This window comes from Caretta caretta, chromosome 24 (assembly GCF_965140235.1).
Source record: "Caretta caretta isolate rCarCar2 chromosome 24, rCarCar1.hap1, whole genome shotgun sequence".
Taxonomy (NCBI): domain Eukaryota; kingdom Metazoa; phylum Chordata; order Testudines; family Cheloniidae; genus Caretta; species Caretta caretta.
The window spans coordinates 5,818,444-5,844,220 of record NC_134229.1 but is presented as its reverse complement, the minus strand read 5'-3'; the positions used below and the strand labels follow the sequence as shown (position 1 = coordinate 5,844,220).

General features: G+C 53.8%; 1 protein-coding gene across 6 annotated transcripts in view; it reads right to left on the bottom strand.

Annotated features, from left to right (window-relative positions):
* Positions 1–25,777, bottom strand: part of ARHGEF2 (Rho/Rac guanine nucleotide exchange factor 2) — a 129,210-nt gene that overhangs the window by 25,500 nt on the left and 77,933 nt on the right. For 4 of the 6 annotated variants that reach the window (XM_075123085.1, XM_075123083.1, XM_075123084.1 and 1 more), the window contains one exon: positions 14,789–14,939. In XM_075123085.1, coding sequence (XP_074979186.1) covers positions 14,789–14,939 — 151 coding nt within the window. Of the gene's footprint in view, positions 1–14,788; positions 14,940–15,036; positions 15,352–20,162; positions 20,182–25,777 lie in introns of those variants that run through there. The other 2 variants (XM_048828328.2, XM_048828329.2) reach the window with 2 other exon arrangements.

Genomic DNA, 25,777 nt, shown 5'->3' with positions numbered 1-25,777 from the left:
GCCATTGTTTGCATCCATATTGTGGTAGCACCTAGGGGTTCCAGTCGTGGACCAGGACCCCGGGGCGCTAGGCGCTGTACAGACACAACAAAAAGCCCATGCCCTGTAGCACTGAGAGTCCTTTGTATTGTACAGCCCCTAGCCCCACTGGGCAGAGCTACGATGCTGTAATACAGATCCTAATCCAACCCTGCAGATTTAGACACAGATTCTTCCAAAAGGGGCATTCAAAACTCAATGGGGGCTGGGTGCCCAACTCCCTTAGGTCCTTTAGAAAAATCCCAACTTCCACTTAGGCAAGAAACCCCCACTTCTCGATTCCAGTGGGAGCATCCGTAAACGCTGCAGGGTCCAATCTCCTACCGGAGCCAAGGGCCTAGGAGCGTTTGACTCCAGAACCTGTCCCCCAGTTGGGATCTGAATCACACTTTACAGAGCTTTGCCCAACCCCATTTAAGGGCCAAACGCATCCAGTTGCTAATGTCCCAGGGAGCGACTGTCCCTGCTGCACCATAAACCCGTCGTCAGGGAGAGCGGGCAGCGATTGAGCACGAGCTCGGGCAGGGATAAAGCTGTTGTCACAGGGTGTTGCGGACGCAGGGAAACAAAAGCACCTTATTTAGCGCCCCGGAGCCTGAGGGTGCCGGTGCAGCTCCCCGGCTAAGCCTCAGCAGTGGGGGGCACCCACAAAGGGGACAATCCAGGGCATGCCCAAGGGGGGATACCCAGGAGCCCAAACAACAAAGCAGAAGATTGGAGAAGCTTCCTAACAGCAAAAATCTATTAGGCCCCCCAAGAGCACTGACCAGCCCAGCGTAAGTGGTATCCACAGCAGGATTTCTGTTAGGATAGAGGGGAAGGGTGGCCCGGTGCTGAGGACACCCGCCTTGGGAGTCATGGGTTTAATCCCCTGCCTCAGTTTCCCCAGCTGCCGCTGCATCACAGGAGGACTGTGAGGTGCTCGTGATGGGGGTCAGATAAGGACCTTTGATACATTTCCCCCCTGCACTAGCTTTGGGTTGGCTCCCTGTGGGTTTTCCGTCAGGCCTCCACAGTCTGCATCACTTCCTGTTTTAGGACGTGGGAAATACCGATCACAAGAATCCAGAGAGAGTGCGTGGCGTGCGAGTCTCTCCTCTGGAATGCGCCATCTCCACCGAGCACAAACTGGCTGCGGCCTCCATCACGCCCCTAGAAAGGGGCAGACACGCAAGAGGGCATCATAAAGGGGGCAGAACTGGCTGCCTGAGAATCTCCACCCCTTTACCCAGGGGTCTTCCCAGCCAGAATGCAACTGGTGTCAGGGCTCTGCCCCTGCCCTGCCCCCAGCGTCGGGGGTGTGGGAGGAGTGCACTGTGCTGTAGCTGTCCCTGCTCACCTGGGGACAGAGCCTGAGTGACAACAGCCCTGGGGCTGCTCTAATTTACACCAGGGCTGGGCAGGGCACTGCACAGCCCCAACATACAGGCAGTGCAAAGAGGGCATCAAGTGGCCTTATGCCCCCAAGCCCCAGCATGGGGTAACAGCCCCATGGCCCCACTCCTCCAGCTAGCTACGCCGGCCAGGCGCTGGATAAATTAACCCCAAGTGCAAGCAACACATGCAGGCCAGCAGACGAGCACCCAGGCTCCTGTGCCAGCCAGGTCAGACGCTGCAGTCTGGTGACCGAGAGGAGGAAATGAAGTCATGCTCTGCATTTTTAAGAGGAAAAATATTGTTTTGGAGATTGGTGAGCCAGCTCTTGTGCAACTCAAAAGCAGCGGGGGGGGGGGAAAGAGGACAAAACAAGTGAGAAACTCAGCGTTTAGGTGTTCCCACTAGCTAGCCACAGTCCAGATCTATTCCTCACAGCCCATGGCTCTGAACACCACTCAGCCGCGCTCCTCTTTGAAGAGCGGCCGAGGTTCTGTCCTATTAAACATGAGCAATAGGATCATTGCAGGCCGGCGGGGAGAGGCTGAGCCTAAAAACAGGTTTATCGCCGAGAAGCTGCCACGGCCCTGTTGTGATTAACTGGCTGATGGGCTCGGGGCCCTGCTGTGCGCACAATCCCTGCCCTGAAGAGTTTACCGTTGGGAATAGGCCAAGGCAGCACCGGCAGAACTGAGGAACTGTGGCCTGGAGCGTTTAATGGATTTGCCCAGGGGAGCCTGTGCTTTAACCCACAGGACCAGCCTCTCTTCCCGGCCTGCAGCTTCTGAGTTGACAGGTACCACCTCCGAAGGGCTCAGCGGTCTGGGCCTCGCAGGATCAAGCCCCAGGCTTTTATCATCGCCAGTTTTCCCTTCCACCAGTTACCCCCCCGTTTAACACTGAGCCAGTCCAGACAGGCACGCGCATAAGGCAACAGTTTTTCCACGTTTCTCTCCGCCTGCAACATACTAAGTTCATTCGCTCATGTTGCCCCCTGGTGGCTGGTCCACAAAGAGGATAAAGGACCTATTTCTACAGCCAGTTAAGGGAGCTCCTGCTTATCTGAAGCAGTAGAGGCCTGGCAGTTTGACTAGCCCCAACTTTCCAGCATGCCATCCACCCAGGGCTGCATGCACAATAGAAAAACCTCCGTCAACTCCCTTTGGCACAGGGGTGGGACCGGGCACATGGCTTTGCCAGTCAGTGGCCTTTCTGCAGGCTGGCTTTAGCAACAACTCGACGCTGCCCGGCCCTCTTGATTCTAGCTCAAACCCGTACAAAGTAGCCAAGAAGGGCAGGTAAAGGCTGGAGACGAAGCAGCTGCCTAGGAGAGACATTACTTCAGCGAATGAGCGACTGGAGGAGCCCGAGCTGCTCCTTAGACCGATTTGGCAGCTGTTTCAGGAAATGAGCTCAGATCAGCTGTTGCAATGCTGTAATTAGAGCTCTGTACCAAGGACGTCTGGGCGTGGCCGGGGGGGAGGGGGGGGAGACCTGCTCCAGGGTGTGCTGCCCCTCTGTAACAAAGGGCACGTCTACACTGCAATTAGACATCCCTGGCTGGCCCGTGCTCGCTGACTTGGGCTCAGGTTAAGCGGCTGTTTAACTGTAGTGAAGACATCAGCCCAAGGTCTGGGACCCTCTCACCTCGCAGGATCCTAGAGCCCCAGATCCAACCCTAGCGTCTACACCGCAATTAAACAGCCCTTTCGCTGAGCCAGCCGGTGTGGGCCAGATGCGGGTTTTCAGCTGCACTGTAGACATGCCCAGTGATCGTTCTGCCTTGCAGTGAAGTTGCAACAAGCAGCTCCAAAAATTCCTCTGTGGGGAGTGCAGCATCCATTAGAATCTCTAGCCCTTAGACGACACCTTTAAGCAGCCCCTGGGCATCCTGTCACCGCCGCCCCATGACTGCAGTCACCTCTGGGGAGGAGCACAGCAGCTGTTTCACAGCACACAGGGTGGACATGCCGCAGTTTAGCATGGGGGAGTGAAAAATGCTGCCTACGATTTGAGAAGAAGAATGTAATGGGCTAGAGGACAGGAAAGCTGGGCTAAGAGCCCTATGTTGTGAGAGGCAGCAGGGATTAATTGTGGAGGGATGCGACTGTGACTCGCTAAGTGTACGTGCAGCGCCTAACGCAACAGGTTCCTGATGTTAATTAGGGCCTCCGTGTGCTACTGTAATACAAACAACAGGGCGCACACGGCTTAGTCTCACTCCACATTTCCAACACAGTCAGGTCTGCAGACTCGAGCAGAAGACAATTTCTCAGTTCCCATTAGGGGTGTGTGTTTGTGCAATCTATTGGAGGATCTTTATTACTAAGGATTACGCAAGAGGCAGAAGGAAGCTAGCAGGGTTTTCATATCCCAGCACAAAGCGTTTTAATACAATGGCACCTGCAGGGAACCTGCTTTGCTCTGGAAATCCACAAGACAGGAGCCCGCAATGGCCTTTCCCTGCAAAGTCACTTTCCAGCCTCTAACATTAAATTGCGCTTGAACGGCCCTGTAAAAAAGCCAGAACAAACAGGGCTTGCCACCCAGAGGGGTGCTTGGAGAAAAGCAATGGTGAAGCAGCCTGAATTAGCTACCAGCAGGGTGCAACTGCTCTGGGGAAAACGTCATATGGCAAAGATGATAAGCAGAGCCCAGGAACAACTGCTCTTCCGGAGGGGAACTTGCAGAGATGAGGCAGCAGATCTAAACCTCAGTTACTACAGAAAGGGAAGCCGCGTGTTCTACAGACAGAAGAGGGAGTGGGGGCAGCGTGTGGGCTGGAAAGTCAAGCCAGGCGTGAACAAGGACCAGCTTTTCTCTGTCTGTACAGCCCCTAGCACCCTAGCGTCTTGATCCACAGCTGAAACACCGACGCGCTGCCGGTATTCACCACCATGGGGAGCTGGCCTAGAAAGGGAAGTAGAAATGGTACTCTCGCAAATCCCGCCCACAACCTAAGCTCCACCCACACCAAAGGGAGGTGACAGCCCAGCAGTGAAATACAGTAGTTGACAAGAGTGGCACCATGTAGACCGGCAGAGTTCCTGCCCCGCTCTGAATGGATGCAGGATAAAGTCCAGACTCTCCCCATCCCCCTGCAAGTCTGGCTTTTAAATGATAATTCAGCCTCACCTATCTCCCTCGCTTGGTCTTTCCTAGGGTTTCCCCTGAAGGGCCCTTCTGTCCCAGACCCTAGCTCTCTCTGACCCCTAAGAAGGGTTGGGGCCTCTCTGATGTCCCAGCTGGAGCTAACCGAACCCCCTTGCTAGGCTGCAGAGCAAATACGCTACCAAGATGAACAGGGCCGTTCACACCCCTCCGAGCTGCTGTTTCAGGCTGTCTGCAGACCCAGGAAGACGTCACTGCGTCAACACGACGGTTAGAGAGTTAATGGAAGCTTCCCGCAGTCCGACCCTCTCTACGCTTCTCTTTGCTCTCCCCACCTCCCTCATGGAGGGCAAATGTTCCAAGGAGCTTTGCCCCCGGCTCACACAGAGAGAGATCCAACTAGTTCACCAACACCTCCACCAAATGGTGGTGTGAAAAAGGAATTTGTGTTCAGAGGCAGCTCCCCCCCTCTCCCTCACACACGTGTGGGCGGGCGCACTCTCCTCCTCGAGCTGAGGGATGGATCTCAGTGGTTTCCTGAGGAATGAGGATGTTGAAACCATTTGCAAAACTAAAATGAAACCCCTTCACGAGATGCTGATTTGGGTCTGGGTGGGGCGTGACACTGCAGAATCAGACCTGAACTAATACCACAGAGTCAGCCCTGCTCCCCGGACATCGGATTAGTTACCACCCTAGGGCCCAGAGCTCTCAGCTTTCTGGACAATCTCTTCTGGGCAGGACCCTGCCCCAGCACTGCTTTACTGCAGGAGTGTGAGGAGAGACACCCGCAGATAATCAGTCACAACGTATGAAGGACTAGAGCACCCTGGGCATGGTCCAGTGTCCATTCCCCCTCCCGGGAAAAAGGGATCAATTTCAGCAACATCAGAGGAGTCACATATTAGCCATGGTTGAACCTGTCACACAGCTGTTACCCACACGGATGTGAGTAGTCTAGTGGTTAGAGCACTAGACCGGGACACCCAGATTCTATTCCCCATTCTGCCACTGGCCCTGGAAGTGACTGTGGGCAAGTCAGTTACCTGCTCTGTGCCTCAGTTTCCCCATGATCCTAACCCCCTTTGTAAAGCAGTCTCGGATCTGTGGCTGAAAAGAGCTAGGGGTTATTGCAACACGCTTGCAAACAGTTACTTCAGGCAGCCAACGCTGAAGGCGGAATCTATACCAGTTTCACCCAAATTGGACGTGTGGACACATATTTAGTTTACACTAGTTCCTGATCGACTTAAATAAATCCAGTTTAAACGGACGTCAGAGCATCTATCCAGAGGTTTGCACTTGTTCACTGGTTTAAAATCACATCTCGGGTTAAACTGGTGCAACTGTCTCATGTAGGCAAACCCCCACCAGGAAATGCAGAAAAACACACCGCTGTGCAGAATGGGAAGCAGAGTCCTGTGGGCTGTATAGAGACTGGGATTGGCTCAGTTTCCATTGGTTTCCCATAAGATCTGGGGGCCTTCCTCCCTCAGCCCCTTGAATCATTCTTGCAGGGATTTTAAAACTGGAATCTGACCAGGACACTAGATCCGACATCCCTTCCGTTGCAAAAAGCACAGAGACGCAACCACTTTGAGCAGCCCAGAACCGTGCTTCGACGGCCAGGCTGGTGTCAACCTTTCAAGGAGGATGGTGGTAAATTGGAGAAGGTTCAGAGGAGAGCCACAAGAATGATTAAAGGGTTAGAAAACAGGCCTTACAGCAATAAACTCTATTTATGCTTAAGAAAGAGGGTGAAGGGGTGATGTGATCAGTCTACAAAAGGGGAGAGTAACTGAACACTGGAACAATTTACCAAGGGTCTTGGTGGATTCTCCATCACGGACCATTTTTAAAGCAAAGTTGGATGTTTTCCTGAAGGATCTGCTCTGTTTTGGGGAAGTTCTCTGGCCTGTGTCATCCAGGAGATCAGACTAGATCAGCGGTTCTCAAACTGTGGGTCGTGACCCCGTTTTAATTGGGTTACCAGGGCTAGCATTAGACTTTCTGGGGTCTGGGCTGAAGCCTGCGCCCCACTGCCCAGGGATGAAGCTGAAGCCTGAGGGCCTCAGTCCTGAGTGGCAGGGTTACGATTACAGGCCCCCTGCCTGGGGCTGAAGAACCCCTGGCCCAGACGATCACAATGGACCTTCTGGCCTTGGAATCTATGAAGCTACATCTCATCCCAGAGGTTGACACTTCTCTTCCACACAGCTGGGCATGGATGGCACCACGACCTGATACGTGGGCATCACTTCCTGCAGCATTGCTCACTCGACACAGGTCTCCTGTCCCAGTATCAGCCAAGCCTGATCCTATGTAGCAAGATCTAATGAAACCACAACTGGGGGAGTAGATGAACCACCAGCAGCCTGGAGGTCAGGGATAGGAACGTTACCATAGATTCCGTGGGCCAGATGCTACGCTGGCATAGCTACACGAAAGAAGTCGAGGGACTTATCATGGCTTCACACCAGCTGAGGATCTGAAGCCCAATTACGGAATCAGGAATTTTCTGCGTATGCGGGAAAAGGCAGAGTCTGGAGAACACAATCAAGCAGTTTGGCTAGACAATGCCCAGGCTGGCCCCCCGGGGCTGTTCACTTCCATAAATACAATGAGATCAAAGCAGGGGAAACGGTCTAAAACTGACCCGACTGCAGCCCAGCTAGGAAATAACATTTAGCCGGCCACTGGGAGAGGGAGTCTGACCAGTGATAAGGGGGAGGAAACCTGCATCCCAGATTTTCTAAAGGGGGTTTCGCAAAAAGAAAAGGAGGACTTGTGGCACCTTAGAGACTAACAAATTTACTTGAGCATAAGCTTTCGTGAGCTACAGCTCACTTCATCGGATGACAAAAGCTTATGCTCAAATAAATTTGTTAGTCTCTAAGGTGCCATAAGTCCTCCTTTTCTTTTTGCGAATACAGACTAACACGGCTGTTACTCTGAAACCTGTCAAAGGGGGTTTGAGATTTTGGGTGCCCACCTTGAGATGTTCCGAATTGGCTAGATTTTCGGAGAACTGGTGCCCAGCACTTCCTTGGGAAAGTCACTTCCCTTCCCTGTGCCTCAGTTTCCCCAACTGTAAGATGGGGATCACGATCCTAAAATGCATTGAGATCTACTGATGAAAAGCATCAAAGAGAAGGTAGGGGCTGTGATGTGCTTTCAGCTCCAAGCAGAATGGGCCTGTAGACACCACTCCAATCCAGGCACCCAAAAGCCATAAAATTAAATGCAAAGACAGTCCCTCATCACGCACCAGGAGAGGAGGAAGGATGGCAGAAAACACCACACGCCAGCCCTTCTCATCCCATCTGCTGTAGCCGGAGCTGCTGCCAGCACTTCAGCCCACGTGGAACAGGCAATATTGATCGGGAACAGCCTTGAGCGGTGACGCGGGTGTCGCTGCCTACGCGGGGGACAGTCTCCTCTCTCAGTGCCTAGAAACGCACAAGCCAGGCTGGCAGGATCTGCCCATTGAACCGCCCCCAATGAAATGCCACCGTCTTCCATGGGAACCACACAGCAGCTCAGTAAGAGGAAGGGTGGGCTATTGGTTAAGACGGTGGGTTGGGACTCAGGAGATCTCTGGGCCTCAGTTCTCCCATCTGTGAAACGGGAAGAAGAATCCTCTGTCTGTCTTGCTATTTCGACTCTCAGCTCTTTGGGGTAGGGTCTGTCGCTCACCGTGCACTTACAGCACCTAGCACCAGGAGGCCCTGCTCTCAGTTGGGGCCTCTAAGCTCTACTCGAAATACAAACAATCGTCATCAGACTCAGGGGCCACGCAGCCCAGTCTCCTGGGCCCAACAGTGACCAGCCTGCCACTTCGGAGGAAGAGGCGAGAATCCTGATCCTCCGCGATAACCTGCCCCTGGGGAACATTTCTTCTTGATCCTATCAGAGGTTGCTCTGTGCCCTGAAGCGTGAGGGTTTATAGCCCTGCTTGCTTATAGCCATGTGTCCATAGCATCCACAGCTGTCTCTTCCCGGTCCATATACACGGGCCGACCCAGCTAGGGGAGAGCAAGTTGCAGTCTCTCCTACCAGCAGTAGCAGAATCAAGGGAATGCCAAGCACACTTCTATTGCTGTGCTGGGACACCCAGCCAGTTTGGCAGAGCCGATGGCTCATCACGCGACCTGTGACTCTTGTAAACACAGGCCGCTCCACGATCGTGTTTCCAGCCAAGCCGCTTTTCTGATTGTTTTGTGATTTGCAATGCGATGGACGCAGGCAGGTGCTAAGGGGTTGACAGAGAGCAGACCTTCCCCTCCCCGTGCCATGGGGCCAGGATCCTGGGGCAGTGTGGGGAACGAGAAATCTGTTTCTCTTCCCACGGGTGAGATCCTCTCTGAAGGGCGACAAAAGCTGTTTACCCCAGAGCTGGCAGCTGCTTTGCAGACAGATGTTGCAGACACAAGGCCCTGATTGAGCCCGCGGCCACGGCAGCTGTTGAGAACCAGCATGCCGTCTAGGGTGGGAACAGCTGCAACCGTGGGACTCTGGAGGGGATTCGGGGAGCGGCCCCCACCAGGCCAAAACTGAAGTCACCAGCCCTTCTCCCAGGGGGCTAGTTCAGCTCCTATCTTATAACAAGGCTGCCATCTCAGGGCATTGGCGGTGCATACAGACCGTGCCGTGCCGTAGGATCTCGGCGCAGAGCCAATCAGACCTCAGCCCCGTGGCCAATCCCAGTCTAGATTCAGCTCCCAAGTCGCCTCTTCCCTTCCCACCTGGCCCGGTTGGGCGTTGCTCCCATTAGGCCTGGTGTCCAGGAGAGAGCTGCACCAGTTTAAACCCCAGCGTGAATTTAAACCCAGGCACCAGGGAACTTGCTGCTAGAAGCTGCTGCAGACAGCAGCCTGCATTGGGATGGCTGCCACCTGGCCGTACAGCCCTCTCGCTCTTTGTCTGTACCCCTCACTGCAGCCTTGGGGATGGGGGGAGCAGACAGGCGGTCCCGGCTCCACCCGTCACGGCCGGGGCAGACTAGACTGGCGGAGGTACAGACACATAACATACAAGATGCCCAATGACCGGACGTTGGATGGACTCCAGCAATGGATGGGAACGAGAGAGAAAGTTTGTTTATTAACCGCCACAAGGTCTCTGACCAACCCGGAGGAGGGGGAGCCGGTATCTGCCAACATTCCTGCCCAGCCACATGGCTGCAGCCTGTCTGCTCTTTCTTGGCACAGAGGAGCTGGATCTGTACTGGGCCGGTTGTAAATTAACCTGGTGCGGGTGAGGATTTAAAACAAGACCCGGAATCCGGCCCATGGTGGTAACGGCAGCGCGGGCTAGTGGGGAAGGTGCTGGGTTGGGAGTTGGGGTTCTCAGCTCTGCCGCTGACCTGCTCCAGGACCTTGGGAGAGTCACTTTTCCCTCTTTGCGCCTCCCCCCGCTTTGTCTGCCTCATCTATTTACACCTTCCGCTTCGGGGCAGGGGGACGGTCTCTCAGCGCCTAGCAGAGCAAGGGCTTGATCTCGGCTGGGTCCTCTAGGCACTATCATGGCCATAAAGGGATAGGATTTTCCAAAGGAACCTCGGGGCTCTCGGCACCCAGCTCCCCCTGAAATGCAAACCCTCGGCTCAGACCCACCAAGCCCGTTTCCCGTAGGGCAAGGCAAGCACATGCGGTAACCGGCTCCCTGGGCAGCAGAAAGCGCCAATGCCCCACACAGCCCCCTTTAACCCTTTCGGGTCAGGGCTAATCTGCATCAGCAGGACAGCGATGGGGAAGCTCACTTTGCCACTGCTCTGGGGGGGGGGCGGGGGGGAGACAGCCAGACAGAGGGCATCAATCTGTGGCCAGCCCTGATTTCGCTTCGGGGCTGGGGGGGGGAAGAGAAGCCGAGTGGGAGTCACACCTGAAAGCAGAGCGGGGAGGGATTCCTCCCTCCGGGTGACTCAGCGCGTTATCCCCAGGGAAGCCGTTCCATCTCCTCCCCCGCCCGCATGCCGGAGAACCAGACAGGAAATGAACAACTTTCTGTACATCTGTACCGTTCAGCTGGCAGCCAGGAGGGAATACCGGCAGCGCTCTCGCCTCCTCCGCACTAAGCCCCGTGAGACTGCAGGGCCGGTGAGCCTCAGGTACCCTGTGCAAAGCCAGGTAACTCTCGAGACAGCAGCACCTGGGGGCGGCAGGTTATAGGGACAGACAGCGCTGGGGGCTGGGCATGGGATCTCCTTATATACCAGATTGTCAGAGACAAGCCCAGGTCGCCAACGGCTTCCTCTTCCAGAGCACCTGGTAGCCCGCTCTCTGTATTGCGGTAGTGTCAGTCATGGACCAGGACCCCCATGGCGCTCGGTGCTGTACAAACAGAACGAAGAGACAGTCCCTGCCACAAAGGGGTTCTGAACCACGAACAGACCTCTTTCCAGGCACACCTACAATAATGATCCGGAGCCTGTATTTACGCCCCTTCGCCATCTGCCATCCCAACGCACCACAGTGATGGCATGGCTCACCACCGAAGTGCGTCCACCTCTGGGGCGCAATGCGGTAGCGGTTTAGCAGCCACACAGCAACATCCTGGGGTGCGTTCGGACAGGAAGAAAGCCTCCGATTGAAACTGCAGGGCAGAGGAGGGAACGCTGGAGTCAGATGAACGGAATGAGCCGAGCTAGAATCTGGGGCTAGCATCTCTTCTCTTGCGTAGAGGAACCTTTAATTATCAGCCTAAGTTTTAACATCTCCTTAAAAAAAAAAAAAAAAAAAAAAAAAAAAGGAGCAAGATCCAAACACAAGCAAGCAGTAGGTCTGCATGCAACAGCTGCCCATATACCACAGTGATGGGCAGCAGTATTAAACTCTAAAATAGGTTAACTTATATAGGATGGCCCATGGGATCCCAGCAGGCTGCAAAGACATCCCGGGTGTGTCACATATGGGTTTCCCTGGACCATGGTAATCCGCTTTTCTTACCAAGCAGGCCGAGCAAGCCCTAACCTCAAACTTGCTCAGCTTCGATCCTGCAGCAGCAGGAAGGAAACACGCAGGGTTGATGCAATAGCTAGTTGCCCCCGTGGCATGCCACGAGCCTCCCATCAGAAAGAGACAGCAGAGAGCCAAACCACAAAACCCTTGGACAACCCAACTGCATACAGAGCGCACCCTCTTACTCTATAGCCAAGATGCGCGCACACAAGATCTGAACTCCTACAGACACATTAGCCTGTACCCTATACCGCAAAAATCAATGCAAGGGCAGAACCCTGCCCTCAGACCTGCCTGGGTGTAGCCCCACGCCCTGAACGGAGCAGATCAGACCATAGGGTCGGCGGCGGGACTCCAAGTCACGAGCACATCCACCGTGCCAAACCCGGTTCTCCCAGGCTGCACACGAGGGATGGGATGCTCCTGACCAACTTCCCCACCCAAAGAAAGGCACCCCCCAGCCGTCTAGGGTTTAGCATCTCTGTTCAAAGGGCTGGAGAGCAGGGAAAAGGGGAAAGCAGAGTCTAGCCACCAAGCCCAGAGACTGAAAAAGAGAGAATTCGATATTTAAACAGCCTGATTAGTGAGTCAATGGGAGACAGCACCACTGGGAACCACCCTGCATCTCCAGTGAACTATGCCTCTCTTATTTCTCATTCACCTAAATCCTTCAAGAACACCTGCAGCAACCTTAGTGGGCAATCACCCCCATTTCACAACATCAGCCAGGCAGCAGGTGGGGATTTCCCACCATGCATTGCAGTGTCCTCTGATGCAGGTATTGGCAACGTGACCCCAGGCTGAAATAACGCGCCCCACCCCCCCATACAGGCAATCCCTGAGCCGCTTTCAAAAATGGGACTTTGGCTTTGAAGTCATGTCGTTGCTTTTGAAAATTGTACCCAGCGGCTACAGAGATCTGGATGGTGGAAACACCGAGGACGCATTCCTAGGTAGGAACTAGGCGTGAGAGGTGAAGTTAAGGGAAGAACACGGGCAGGTTTCCTGATAATCAGCCTAACAGGGAGATCACCCGGCTGTGGAAAGTTCCCCCAAGGGGGGCATGATAGTTCCATCGCTCAGGGTCTTTACAACTAGCCTGGCCAAACACATATTTATCTGGCTCCCACCACCAGAGTATCCGAGCATCTCCCCATCTTTAATGTATTTATCCTCTCCTTATGGGGCAAGGCAGAGCTATTATCCCCATTGTACAGATGGCAAAACTGAGGCACAGAGCAGCTAAATGACTTGCCTAAGGTCGCACAGAGAGTCTGTGGCAGAGCAGGGAATTGCATGCAGGTCTCCCAAGTCCCAGGCTAGTATCCTAACCACTGGACCACACTTCCTTGGCAAAGAGCAAGGAACAATCCTGCCCTGGCTGGAAGCTGGATTGGGCGTGCTGAGGAATTCTGCTTTCCTGAGAGAAAGAAGCACTTTTAAACTCAATGAGGAAGAAACTTCAGCTTCTGAATGAAATCTCTGCTCCCCCTCGCCATACGCCACGAGCATCCCGCTCACTGATATTGAAAGGCATCGTGTTAACAAGACACAGCGAGGAGATAGAATTTCATTCTCACTCCCGGCCACAGCTGGGATTTGCCTGTTGGCTGGAGTCCGGGCAGGGCCTGTACGCACAGAGCCACAAGCTTTATTTATAAGCCATCCCATACACGAATTTAGCTCAGGGACTGATCCTTTGAAATGCAGCGAAACCCAGCTGGAATCCAGTGCAGGCAAAACCCACCCCCAGCCATAGGACTCCCCGCTCATCCATGGCCCTCTGGCCCGACCACACACGCAGACACTAGGCTGTCCTTGAGGATTTGGAGAACAAGCAGTTGCACGATCCTTCGACTGAACTTAGAGTCAGGTCCCCAGCTGGTGTCTGTCAAAGCAGATCCACTGGAGTCAATGGGCCAGACCCCCCCACGGGTGTGTATCAGTTTCATGCCAGTGACTCCACTAAGCCATGTCTACACTAGCAGCTCGTTACTGGTGCAGCTGTCCTGGAGTACTCTACTGGCAACGTAGTCTTCGGGTGGATGCAACCGTACGACACCTTTAGCTTTGTAGGAGGTCACCTCCCGTGAGCGAACAGTTACACTGGTAAAAGCACAGCTAGGATCACTGCGTCTACATGGGGTGCTTATGCCGGCACAGCTCTCTCCATCGGGCATCACCTCCTCACCCCCCCTGACAGACACAGCTGGGCCGGCGACAGCTGTTGTGTAGACGTAACTGACGTCGCCCAGGCTTTCTCCTGGAGAAAATCTCACCCTAGAGCAAAGATTTTCACATGCTGCATCTCGCACCTCCCCCGCGCGGCCGATCAAAATCGACTAACAGAGCAGAACCAGGGAGCTTCCCCCAGCTATTCACGTATCAGGAGCGATTCTGGCATAAAGAACTGCGCTAGGTCCCCATAACACAGAGAGCACAGGACATACTCAATTGATGGGGCAATGCAATGAACTGGAGTAGTTAACGCACCAAACCCTCCTAGAGCTAGATCAGGACCATGTGTACAACTAAAGTGCATATAAGAAGGTAATGCAGTTCAACCGAGCAGTATCCATCACAGTCTGTCTCCTAGGTGCCCTAAAATCTCTCTCCCGTCCTGCACCGTGAATCCCACTGACCACCACTGATCTCTTGTGCCAGCTGCACACTTGTCTACAGGCTACGTGGGACTTTACGGCCCCCCCATGGACAGCACACTCCTGCATCCAGATATAGGTGTGCACACACAGAAATGCCCTCTCTCATTCTAACACCGATTCTCTTGTTCTCCATCAACCCAGTTATGGCCTTTCATGGGTAGTAGCCAGGGGCGTGTCAAGCCAGCCACCTCCTGCTGCGGGAAGGAGGGTTTTACTCTCCCTCAGGAGTGGATCGTGTTTTCCCTGCTCCGGGGCGGCTCGTGATGCAGTGGGATGGGCAGGAGGTTGCAATCGAGTTGTGGGGGCTGAGATAGAGAAGCTGGATGGGAGGGTGATGGGGGGAGGGAAGGGGGCAGACAGCGGAGATAGAGGAGATCATGAGGCTTGATGTGGGGAGGCAGGAGAGGCCTGGGGAGCTGGAGGTAGGAAGGAGGAGACGGGGATGAATGAAGCAGAGACTCGGGGTGACAGGGGGCAGAGACAGAGCAGCACCTGGAAGACGTGGATGGGAACATGGGTAGGTGAGAGGAGCTGGTGGGTCAATGAGGAGGCGCACACGAGTGGCAGGTGCAGATGGGTAAGGGGGGAGCAGGGGGGGTCAGGGCTGGAGAACAAGTCGCTCGCCAACGCGCGGCTACTCACTGGGGCAGATGAGCGCCTCCTTGGCCGTGATGCTCTTGTTGCAGGCGAAGCACATGGTCATGCCCGAGACGGTGATGGTGGTGAAGAGGTGCCCGTTGGTGTAGCGGGCGTCCTTCTCCTTGCCCTCTTTCATCTTCTCTTTCTCTTTGTTCTGTTGGCCGACAGAGAGAGAGAGTTAAAGCCTCAGCTCCACAGAGGGGGACCCCCGCCCGCCCGAGAACGGGACGACCACCCGAGAAGCCTCTCACCCGGGAGGCCCTCCCTACAGCGTGTGCCTTCCCGACAGTCCCTCCCTCAGCCAGTCGCTTTGCGTTCCAGCTCATGGTGCCAACCGAGGGGATCCAGGTATTAAACCCGGCCCGTGCTCCAGGAAGATCGGCCAATGCTGCGAACAGATGCGGGGAAGGGGTTTTATTGGGTCACCAGACCCCAGCTGATGTCACATCCAGCAGGACAGTCACACCAGGATGGGGTGAAAGGGGGGTGAGGGGTGGGGCTAGAAAAGCCAGCCAGATCCACGTGACTCCACAGCACGGCGATCTTAGGAGGGAGAAAGTGCATGGAGTAGAATGGGAGAAGACACCCAGTTATTGCAAATCCCCTGTACTTCCCTGTTTCCGATAACCATGACAACCATGTGTCTGCTTAAGAAATACACCCCCACCCCCACCCCGCCGTGGATGCCTCATGCCATAGAGCAGCACAGAACCGGGTGTGATGGAACAGCCCAAGGGAAGATATACACCCATTATTCCTGTAGAATGGAGGGGCCGAGTTACCCTGTGTAAAATGGGGCAGGAGGAATTGGATTTGGATGCTCAACAGAGAAAGGAACCCCCCACACAAAAACAACCAAACACTGTGCAGTGAGTCTCCTAGTGATGCTTTAAAGATTTATCTGGTGCCTTTCATATCCCACAGGGTCCCCAGGCAGGGTGCTCCTGAAATGCAGCCACCTCTGGGGTGGAAGACAGAAGCCAATCATTACTCGGGGTAAATGGACATCTCAGTGTGGGCTGTGAAAAAGCATCCGGAGCTTTCAGACTCAGCCAAGAGACCACAGACAGTCCGTTGTATGGGTCACATTTTATCTGCCCAACCAAGGGCTGAACTGATCCCACAGAGATTCAGACAGGCGGCATTTCAAACCCGACACTTATGCCGCAAAGCTAGTCAGCAAAGCCTTCCATTACTGCAGTGTTCAGGCCAGGACTGTCAAAGACGGCACGTGACAACAATGGGCAGCACAGATGGGGAGCCAGAGAGAGCCAGAGGGTCTGTCTGCGTCCCCCAGTCCCACTAAAAAAAAAAAAAAAAAAAAAATCATCAATCCTCCTTCACACAGGCGAGTCTCATCTTACGCGCATTTAACAATGTGCGAATGCAGCTCTGTGCGGTCAGCAAAAACAAAAAAAGAAGAGAAAAACAACAATTTAAATCCTGTACCTGTAGTGTGGGCGATTCCACCTGCCATGACACTCAATGTAATTTTGACTGTACGCGATTTTCGCTTTACATGCTGACTGCGGAACGTCACCCCAGCGTAAGAGGAGACTCGCCTGTACTAATTATACCAGAGACCTGGGCCTTCTCTACCATGCACGGGACGCTACAGCCTGCAGGCAAAACGACTCATGGCCCCCGAGATGGCCAGTGGCCAAGCTGGGCATAGAATCCAGGAGTCCTGACTCCCAGCCCCCTGCTCTAGCCACTAGACCACAGTCCCTCCCCAGAGCTAGGAACAGAACCCAGGAGTCCTGACTCCCAGGTCCGCTGCTGCTGCTGCGCATTCAAGCACTGGTTTAAAGTTTTCACTCGTACTCCCCGGAGTTCAGTTTCGATACAGGCGATGAATTTAGTGATTTTTCCCGAATCCGGGTGCATTTTATTTGAACTGAACCAGGCATCTCCACCCTTGCTGCAACACCCACCCCGGCCTTCAAGTGTGTGGCCTGGAGGTTTGAAGAAGACAAACCCTACAAAGATTAGAAGCTGCCATGGGGTAAGGATCTAGCCCCCACCGCTGGACTGGCAACAGGTTGTCATGGCACCCTCCTTTCAGAAAGAGGAAGTCAGCTGGTCACTTCCTCTTGCAAAGTTCTGAGTAATCCTAATCCTGGCTATTTCTGACTTTGAGTTAGCTTCGCATCACGTGTCTTGGTGAGAGAAAACAGACTGTGTCGTCCCCCCACCCCCAAAGCTGCAAATTATTTATATTACAGAAGCACCTAGACCCTCCAGTGAGAGCCGGGACCCATGGTGCTAGGTGCTGTACAGATTCACGGCAAGCGACAATCCAAAGGGTTGAGAGTTTAAAGAGACAAAACAGAAAGGGCAGGAGGGGAAACTGAGGCACAGAAAGGGGAAGTGACTTGTCCAGGGCTGCCTATCAGGTCAGTGGCAGAGCGGAGAATAGAACCCTGGTCTCCTAACTCCGAACCCAGGGCCCTAATCTCTAAACTATGCTGCCTACTATAATGCTGGTGTTTTGTCACTAATGCCGGTCTAATTTAGATTCCCAAATAGGCAGGGAACTGCTCTTGTGTGTCCATAACATGCCCCACACACCAGCAGCTCTCTGTAGAAGAGGAGTGAGATTTTGCCTTTACACAGCACCTTTCACTCAAGGATCTCAAAGCACTGGAAGAGACACTTATCAGCAAGCTGGGCGACAGGTCAGACTCTGAGCAGAACCTGCAGGAGGACAGAATCCCAAGCAATCACTGACCTCTCCTTTTCCTAAACTCTTCAAGCATCAGCATTCACCTCTGATCCAAGCGGTGGGGTTGGCCAAAGTAACAGGGCTCAGCAAAGGATATTTTGCACCAAACAGACCTCACCCAGCAGGGCCCAAATACAGAGCCAGAATAGCTTCAAAGTGGGGACCAGCCCACCACAATTCTAAACTTCCAGTAGGATCATTGTTTGGAAAGGGTTTCCATCCCCTAATAATTCCCTGCAGCCCTGCATCCTGTCTCCAAACCTCTATCAAATCCACCATGGTGCAGGAATGCAAGAGTCTTAAAAATAGCAGGCCAGATCCTCCACTGGCGTAAACTGGAGCTACACTGATTTACACCAGCTAAGGATGTGGCTCACCCTCCTCGGCAAATAGGCAGCCAACTCAACCAGCTTGGCCAGCGGGTTAATGCAAGCTGCACCGTCTCTTAGCACCCTCTGATCTGGCAAGATAGCAAATCGGCAGAGAGAAGAGCTTAAAATTGACAATTTCGGAGGGAAATTGACAAGATCAGAGAGCAGGAGCCTTGTTGCTTTCAATCCCACAGGCAGGAACAGAAGGTTGGTGGGTGACTTGGCTCTAACCATTCAAAATCTCACCCCCTCTGTTGCTCAGGCTTCCCGAGAATCCGGGAGGGGAGGTGCCACAAAGGAATCAGCAGATGAATTTTCTACTCATTTCCGCCGCTGACAATATGGGGCATCAAGCTCCCACCCTCCAGGGCACGGGCCTTCTCCTGCAGGGGTCAGGAAGGAATTCCTGACCCAACTCCCATGCAAAATTAAGATCACGGTAAGGATGTGCTGCCTTCCTCCAAGGCATCGGGTACTGGAGTAAGACAGACCAGTGGGCTCACCGGATACCCAACATCCTAGAGCAAAGGAAGAGCGTATGCAGGGGTATGCAGAGTGGTGAAGTCTGACCCACAGGGTTTAATCGTTAAAAGTCTTCCCCATTTAAAGGAGATTATAAAGCCAGAAGTGGGGGTGGAGAGGAAGAAGAGGCATCCAACCCTGGGAGCCCACGAGCGCCGTTTTCACTGTATACAGAAACACCCTCCCCCTCCCGCACACACACACAAACACAGAAATGTGTATACAGCTGCTCTTCTGTAATACAAGCCACAGATAGAGCCACTCGGTCCCCTCCCCTGTTGCTGGATTCAGTTCTGCTTTGTGTTCCCCAAGACACTGATTTGATAAGCCCAGCAACGGAGGGGTCACGGTTGCTGGAAATTAGGCATTTTCCTGACAGCTCTCCTCCGATAAACAGATGGTGTTTCCTTCTCCTAGCCAGGTTAGTCCCTCGGGGGGGGGATGGGAAATGAAGAGCACAGCTTAGATTATCAGACAGAATGGGGGTCATAAACCCTGTACTTCTCCTGCCTTCCAACCACCATTCAGACACAGTGACTGACTGACTGCCAGACTCACCGATGGTGCGAAGAGCAGCTGAGATGACACAGAGGAATCACACCTACTTACCTGACCTTGCTCTGGTCCAACAGAGCTGACAACCTGGGTGCCGGGAGAAGAGAAGGGGCAGGTAACCCAGTACGAGTTTTTGGCTGGGGTGAAGAGGGGAAAATGGACTAGATCTTGTCCCTGCAGCAGGGCTGACTCAATCCACTTGGTTCCCCATCCACCAACCATCCATATTCAACTCCTGTCTCTTGCATATACACCCTCCAACACACACTGTGCCCCCTTCAGAGATTCCCATTGGATACAAACACCGGGGCCAAGGCAGACAGCTATGCTAAGAGGACAGGAATGCTACTGGGCTGGGTGGAAGGTTAAAACAGCTCTGCAGGGAGGAGGAAGATCTCCCCCTCCACACGCAGGGCATGCGGTCCTGCATAGCAATGCAACATCTGGTTAAAGTCATACACCCCCAAGATGCATCAGGAAGGGGCGGGGGGGAGAGAACACCGCATGGGATTTAGCCGAGAGGTGGGGGAAGGGGCCGTGGAGACAGTTCTTAGAGTGGGGGACGGTACCGGCAGGGATCGCTTGGCTGGCTCTACACGGGAGAGCGCTTTAAGGGGAGAGTTGCCTGTTTTCACGCAGCACTCCCAGCCTTGGTCTGAGGGGGGCAATGGGAGGACAACAGGGTGCTGGGTGAACCCCCCTGCTGTTTGCTTTGTACGATTCCTCGGCTCCAAGCACAAAGCAGCAATGGCCAAGTGGGGCATCGCTGCTGGGCACCACAGGGCCGGACATCCACCACGAGTCACCCCACGCTGCGCCAAGGGATCAGCGCTGCAGAGCTAAGCCAATAGGTCGGGCTTGGTGTGCGGGCGGTGGCCTGCAAGATACAGGAGGTCAGAGTAGAGGATCTGGTCCCTTCTGACTCTAATAGGATTCAGAGCCCTTTTCTCTTCCTCCCGGGCACGCCCATACAGCAGCTGATTGGGTGCCAGGCTGTTGCCCGCTATACCCCACAGCCTCCCCCAGGCAGGCACGTCATCCTCATGCAGCCGGGGGCGTCCAGCTGGAGAGATCCCCCAGCGGACAGGACAGGAGCAAGCGCTCACCAGAAAGAAGCTGCACACCCAGCCTGTAAATCAACAGCCTACTTTGCACCAGAGGCCCATAGGCTAGGGAGGCACGGCCCAGGCAGAAAGGAACTCACCCACTCTCCGCAGAGCAGCCTCTCTGCCCCGCAGCCATCACTGAACGGGGAGCAGAAACAGCAGAGCCCCGAAACAGGGGAGCAGAAACAGCAGAGGCCTGGTCCAGAGAGCCCCGAACCACAAAGCATCCTCCCCTGGTGACTGGCAACAGGGGCTCCCTGCCAGCTGGAGAAGCTGCCAGGCTAGGAACAGGGTGGGTGGCAGGGGCCCTGGGCACATCATCAAGCCCTTGTCCTGGGATTTATTTGTTCCTGGCACTGTTGTTTCTCCTTTTTTTTTTTTTTATTTAAAGGGACCCCCACCGCACACATGCAGGCTGGGCTTAAATGGAAAGGGACCCACTTTGGGGGCCAGGGCTTCTAATTCTTGCATTACCATCCCCACAAGTGGAACTGCCCCCAGACACAAATTGGGGGTAATTTATCCTCACGGAGCCAGGCTCAGCTAATCTGGAGTTACCCCCCCTAGATTGCTGGCCTCGGTCACTCTGTTCCTGTGCTGGGGCAGCAGGGGCATTAAGACAACATATTCCATAGTCATGCAGGACCCTGCCCCAGCATAAAATTACAGCAACCCCAGGGTTTACGCTCTGGTGCCTCATGGACCCTGGGAAGCAGATAATACCTACAGCACAGCGCACTCTGGCCACACCCCCATCATCTGCCGGGGCAAAGTCCTTACCCCAGCTCTACGCTGTGCAGGAAGGATTCTCAAGGGGCTGTTTCCATCAGCTTTAAGGCCCCTTCATGCTGCCAGAGGGCAGCAGGAAAATGAGGCCCAATGGATTTACCGCAAATTCACAGTGGCGTAACAGAGATCAGAATCCAGCTCCCTTCCCCCTGGTGGAAAATCCAGGCGGCAGGAGGACTAGAAAGGCAACCCTCACCCTTGGGAGCAGAGACAGGGCTGGGAATCCATATTGAGAAGCCAGGTATGAGCCCCGTACATAAAACAAACTCTTCCACGCCGCATCTGGAAAGCAGAGATTTGCACGTCTTGCTCGGCAAACTCGATCCATCATAAAAAGCTACCGATAAGAGAAATTCCACGGCGTGCAAGAAACCAGAATCTCTGCCCAGCTTCAGAGCTCTCAGGATTTCAAAGGATGAAAAACCTGCTTCCCTGAAAGACACCATCCTTGGAAAACAACGATCTCTGCAGTAGCCCCAGAAATCCTCAGCCACAGGGCATGCCGGGGGACGTTATCTTGTTCTGAAGTTCTCTAGCCCCTTCCGTCAAAGGATCTCAAAGCACTTCACAAACACCAATGCATCTACCTGGGAGATGAGGCAGACGATATTGACCCATCTGGCAGATGCTAACAACACTTCCCTACATTACAGGTGTGTGTGAGGAGGATACAACACATTAAAGATTGTGCGGTGCCCGATACAGTGGTGATGGGACCCGTCAATACTTCAGATTAAGAGATGGGGTTGCCCGTACAAATCCAGATGAGGGACTGGCCTGCGCAAGTTTATGGCACCTTTATACCGGCATCCCCAGTAGGGGATGGTAAACAAACAACCCCCCCACCCCAAAAATCAGGCCCCTAACCAAAGTTGTTATCTTGGTTCACCAAAAAAAAAAAAAAAAAGGGATTTAGAGCTGGTCCAAACCAGCAGGGTTTCCCCTTTTTTCTCATTGAAAAAGAATTTAAACAAAACAGGGCATGGAAGACTCTCTCAATGTTCCACAAAAACATCAATTTCTTTGACATTTGGGGGGGGGGGGGGGGACAGGGGAGGAGAAAGAGATTTAAGACACGCTTTTTTTTTAAACTGGAAAAAGGTGAGGGAAGGTTCCTTTTATTATTAAAATGTGGTCCTCCCCCGCCACACAAAGTTTAATTTAAAAATCAAAAACCAGTTGTATGGGGGGGAGGGGGGAATCTTTTCCCTACAAAAAGTATTTTTGTGGAATATCCTCACTCTCTCCTCCGAGTGCCAGGGATAGAACCCCTTTGGCTGCTCAGCGGGAACGAGTTTGCAAGGTCTCAGCCAGTTTCGGAAGCATCTATCATTGAACCAACAGTAACAATCAGCTCGGACCAAGCCCCCTCACGGAGTCTGATCGCAGAATCAGTTCTCCATGCTCCAGTCACCCGGAATGTACAGTCACCGCTTAGCAGTGAGTAAGAGGCCTGCAGCACCTTCCCAGCAGCCAGTGGTTTTTGTTCCAGACAGAAAAAACAGGATCCTCCTCTTGCTTATGTGAGAGAGACCCAGTTCTCTAGAATAATAATCCCTCGCTCGTAGACGTCTCCTCAGCACATCTACAAAGGAGGTCAGTGTCATTATCACCATTTTACAGAGGGGGAAACTGAGGCACAGAGTGGGAAAGTGACTTGCCCAAGTTCACCCAGCAGGTTAGTGGCAGGGCAGAGAACAGAACCCTGATCTTCCGAGTCCCTGTCCTGTGTTCCATCCACTAGGCCACATTGCCTCCTCAAGACTTACTTGAGACACAAACTTCAAGGGTCTGACCGTAAGCAGTCATTCAGGGTCCCCCCAGAACAGGGTTATGTGGGCAATTCTTCGCTTCTGCTTAGGTTGCTGTGCAGGGGTTAAGCAGCTGCCCCGTTCCACCCCAGAAGGGATTGTATTTCAGCACCAGGTAGAGCACTCCCTGTAGAGCATTGCTGTATGGATTTTAATCGCCGCTCTGCTCTTCCCCAGAAGCAGCTGCACTGCAGCAGTGGAGACAGTTCGTCTATCAGTCAAGAAGGCTGCTTATTCCCACCTCGTGATGGCACAGGCTGGCTGCAACATCAGCATGGCAAAGTGGGGGTGGCTAGAACATGAAAGGAGGAATAAGCACCAGGAGTGGGTGAAATCCCTAAAAGGCAAATAATAAAGATTTTACTCCTCTCGAGGGATTTTAAACATTTATATTACAGTAGGAACCGCCAGGTTGGGAGCCTCAGCATGACATATCAAGAGGATAGTCCTTGCTCCAAACAGCTCACCCTGTCAGACCAACTCCCCCCGCGAGTCCAGCGGCATCTCTGTTTTACAGACAGGAAAGCAGAGTCAGAGGCGGGGGAGGCCCCTTGCTTATATCTGGAGCACCGCAGGCGTCCTGACTCCCAGGCTTCAGCTAGACACTTCTTCCTCCGAGCGGGGAGAAGATCAGGTTATGCAGAGCCAAATGGGTGCAAAGCCGAACCCCTGGCCAGGTTTGCCAGGAGGGGCTGGACACCTGGCTCCATGCCCCAAAGCTGCTCATTCGAATCCCCCTCCTCAGCGATCCTTCCCTCACCCCTGCTGCTCTTGAGAGGGCTGGGGGAGAAAGCAACAGGACCTAGTCCACCCCGCACCCTCCGAAACCGTCTTCTTCCTCATGCCATGTGCTCTCCTCCAGGCCCCGCATGCACGGTTAAACCGCTACCGACAGACAACTATGGAATCAAAGCCAGCAGCCAGCCTCCAGCCCTGGGATGGATAGATCCTTCTCTGCCACATACAATCCACAGGCAGCTGGCTGCCGGGCCCTCTCTGTCAGCTCTCTTCCCCGCGACTAGCAGAACTTTGTAGCTATTTCACGCTTCTGGGTTCCGCCCGTGCTACTGGGAAAGGAGCCAGCCAGGCGAGGCTGGAGACTTCGGTGCACTGGTGATCAGAGATTTTCCACTCACTTTCTCACTGCTCCCAAATTCCGGCGCCGAGCTGATCGCAGCCTTCGTAACTCAGCTAAATAAAGAAACACTCACCCAATCAGAGGGGGTTTTTTGGCTCTGGTTTGGAGTTAACACCGTGAAGTTTATACCCAGCTCCCTCAGAAGAGGGAAATGATTCAGCCCATGCGGCCTGAGCATTTGGGTTTGTAATGAAACTTGTAAGCGGGGCGCTTTGGCGGGTTTGAGGTCAGGTGGTTAAAGCAGGGTTCTGTTTTACAGGGTTGTTCATGGTAGCAAGACTCACAAGCGTAAGTGTCTACAAGGTCAGGAGAGCTTGGAATATGGCCCAGGGATATTGACTCCCTGGCTCCTGCTCTAGCCACTACACCTCGCTCCCCTTCCTAGCTCTACTTCAACTACTAGACAACACTGCCTGACAACTCTACCACTAACTAAAATGCACAGAAAGCTTGCCCCTCACCCCGAACCTTAAAAACAACAGGGTTGTGGGAAGTTGGACTACTGGGATCTATCCCCAGTTCTGAGAGGAGAGTATGATTTTGTAATGGGTGTGGGGGGAGCAGAGATCAAGACTCCACACAAACCTCCAGTGCAAGCTTTCACCTCCGTGCCTCAGTTTACCCATTTGTACAATGGGGGAAATCACACACACACCCCAGCATTGTGATGGTTAATTCATCTGTCTCAGTGCCTTGGATGAAAGAGGCAAAGGGAGCAGAGATCACTGAGGGTCTGAAAGCTGTGGGCACAGGGGTCGGGTACAGATCAGAGACCGAACGGTGAGGGGCAAGAACTCCGGACTGGAACAAACACTAAGGGAGGTGGAGAGGGAGGACAAGGACTGACAGTCTCTGCAGCCATTTGTCTCTCTGAACAATAGCTCAGGCCGTGCTGTGACCTCTTGGCCGTTCCAGGCACACATGGGACTGGGCAGACGTTTCGAGTGAGAAGCAGCCACCTCGGCAGGACAGAGCCACCACGCTGAGAACAGAAGTCACTCGCTGCCTCTTTTCTATCCCTAGCTCTGACCTCGATGGGCACTATGGGTGTTCAGCCCCTCTGGAAGCCAGCTGCTGTGAGTGCCCGGCAACCCAGCCAACCCCATGTTAGCAGCCATGTCTGAAAAAAATCCAGCCCGTGGCGCCTCAGTTTCCCTCTCCTCAAGCTGAAAGCAGAGTTGCGAGTGCTGAACTTGGCTTGGTGAAGTGCAGCGGAGCGTGGGCAGGATCATCGCTCGGGGGCAGCAGGTGAGCAGTTGCAGGTTTGGCTGGCAGACAAGCCCAACTGGACAGATCAGCATCCCTGGATTATTACAGTGCCCAGAGCCCAACTTGGAGAAACAAATTCCACAGGTTCCAACTGATCTGATTCAGTGTATAATACAATAGCCAGAGGCGGCTGGAGCAGAGGAGACGCATACTGGGGAGGCAGAGAGGCAAATGCAAGGGGTGAGCAGCGCCCGTGGAGTGGCTAGGAGACTGGGAGCCTGGACACCTGGTTCTGGTTCCCACTCTTGAGGAAGTGCGGTACAGTGGCAAGATCAGGTGACTAGGAGTCAACCTAGTTTCTAGGTTCCCATCTCCAAGGCCTGATCTCAGACACCAACAGGCTGCTGTTACCTTGAATAGAGCTACCGGACTAATCCTGTTCAGCAAAGCGCAGTGGGAGGTGTGAGACAGGTAGGAGGCGGCAAGACATTCAACCCACTTCACCTCCTCAGTCTCGCAACACCCTGGCGGGGGACCGGGCGGGTTTCCTCTTGCCCATTAGGTGTCAGGATGCGGGCGATTCCGAACGTGCTGGTACATTTCCACAGCTCTCGCTTGTGTCATCCTGCCCCTGGGAAGCCGTTCCGGGGCGCAGTCATCCGAACAAAGCACAGCTCGTGCACACAAGGGGCACGCGTTTCTTGCCTCCTTCCTGCATCCAGCTGTGGGCTGAATGAGGCCCTACCTATTCAGCCCAGCTAGGGGA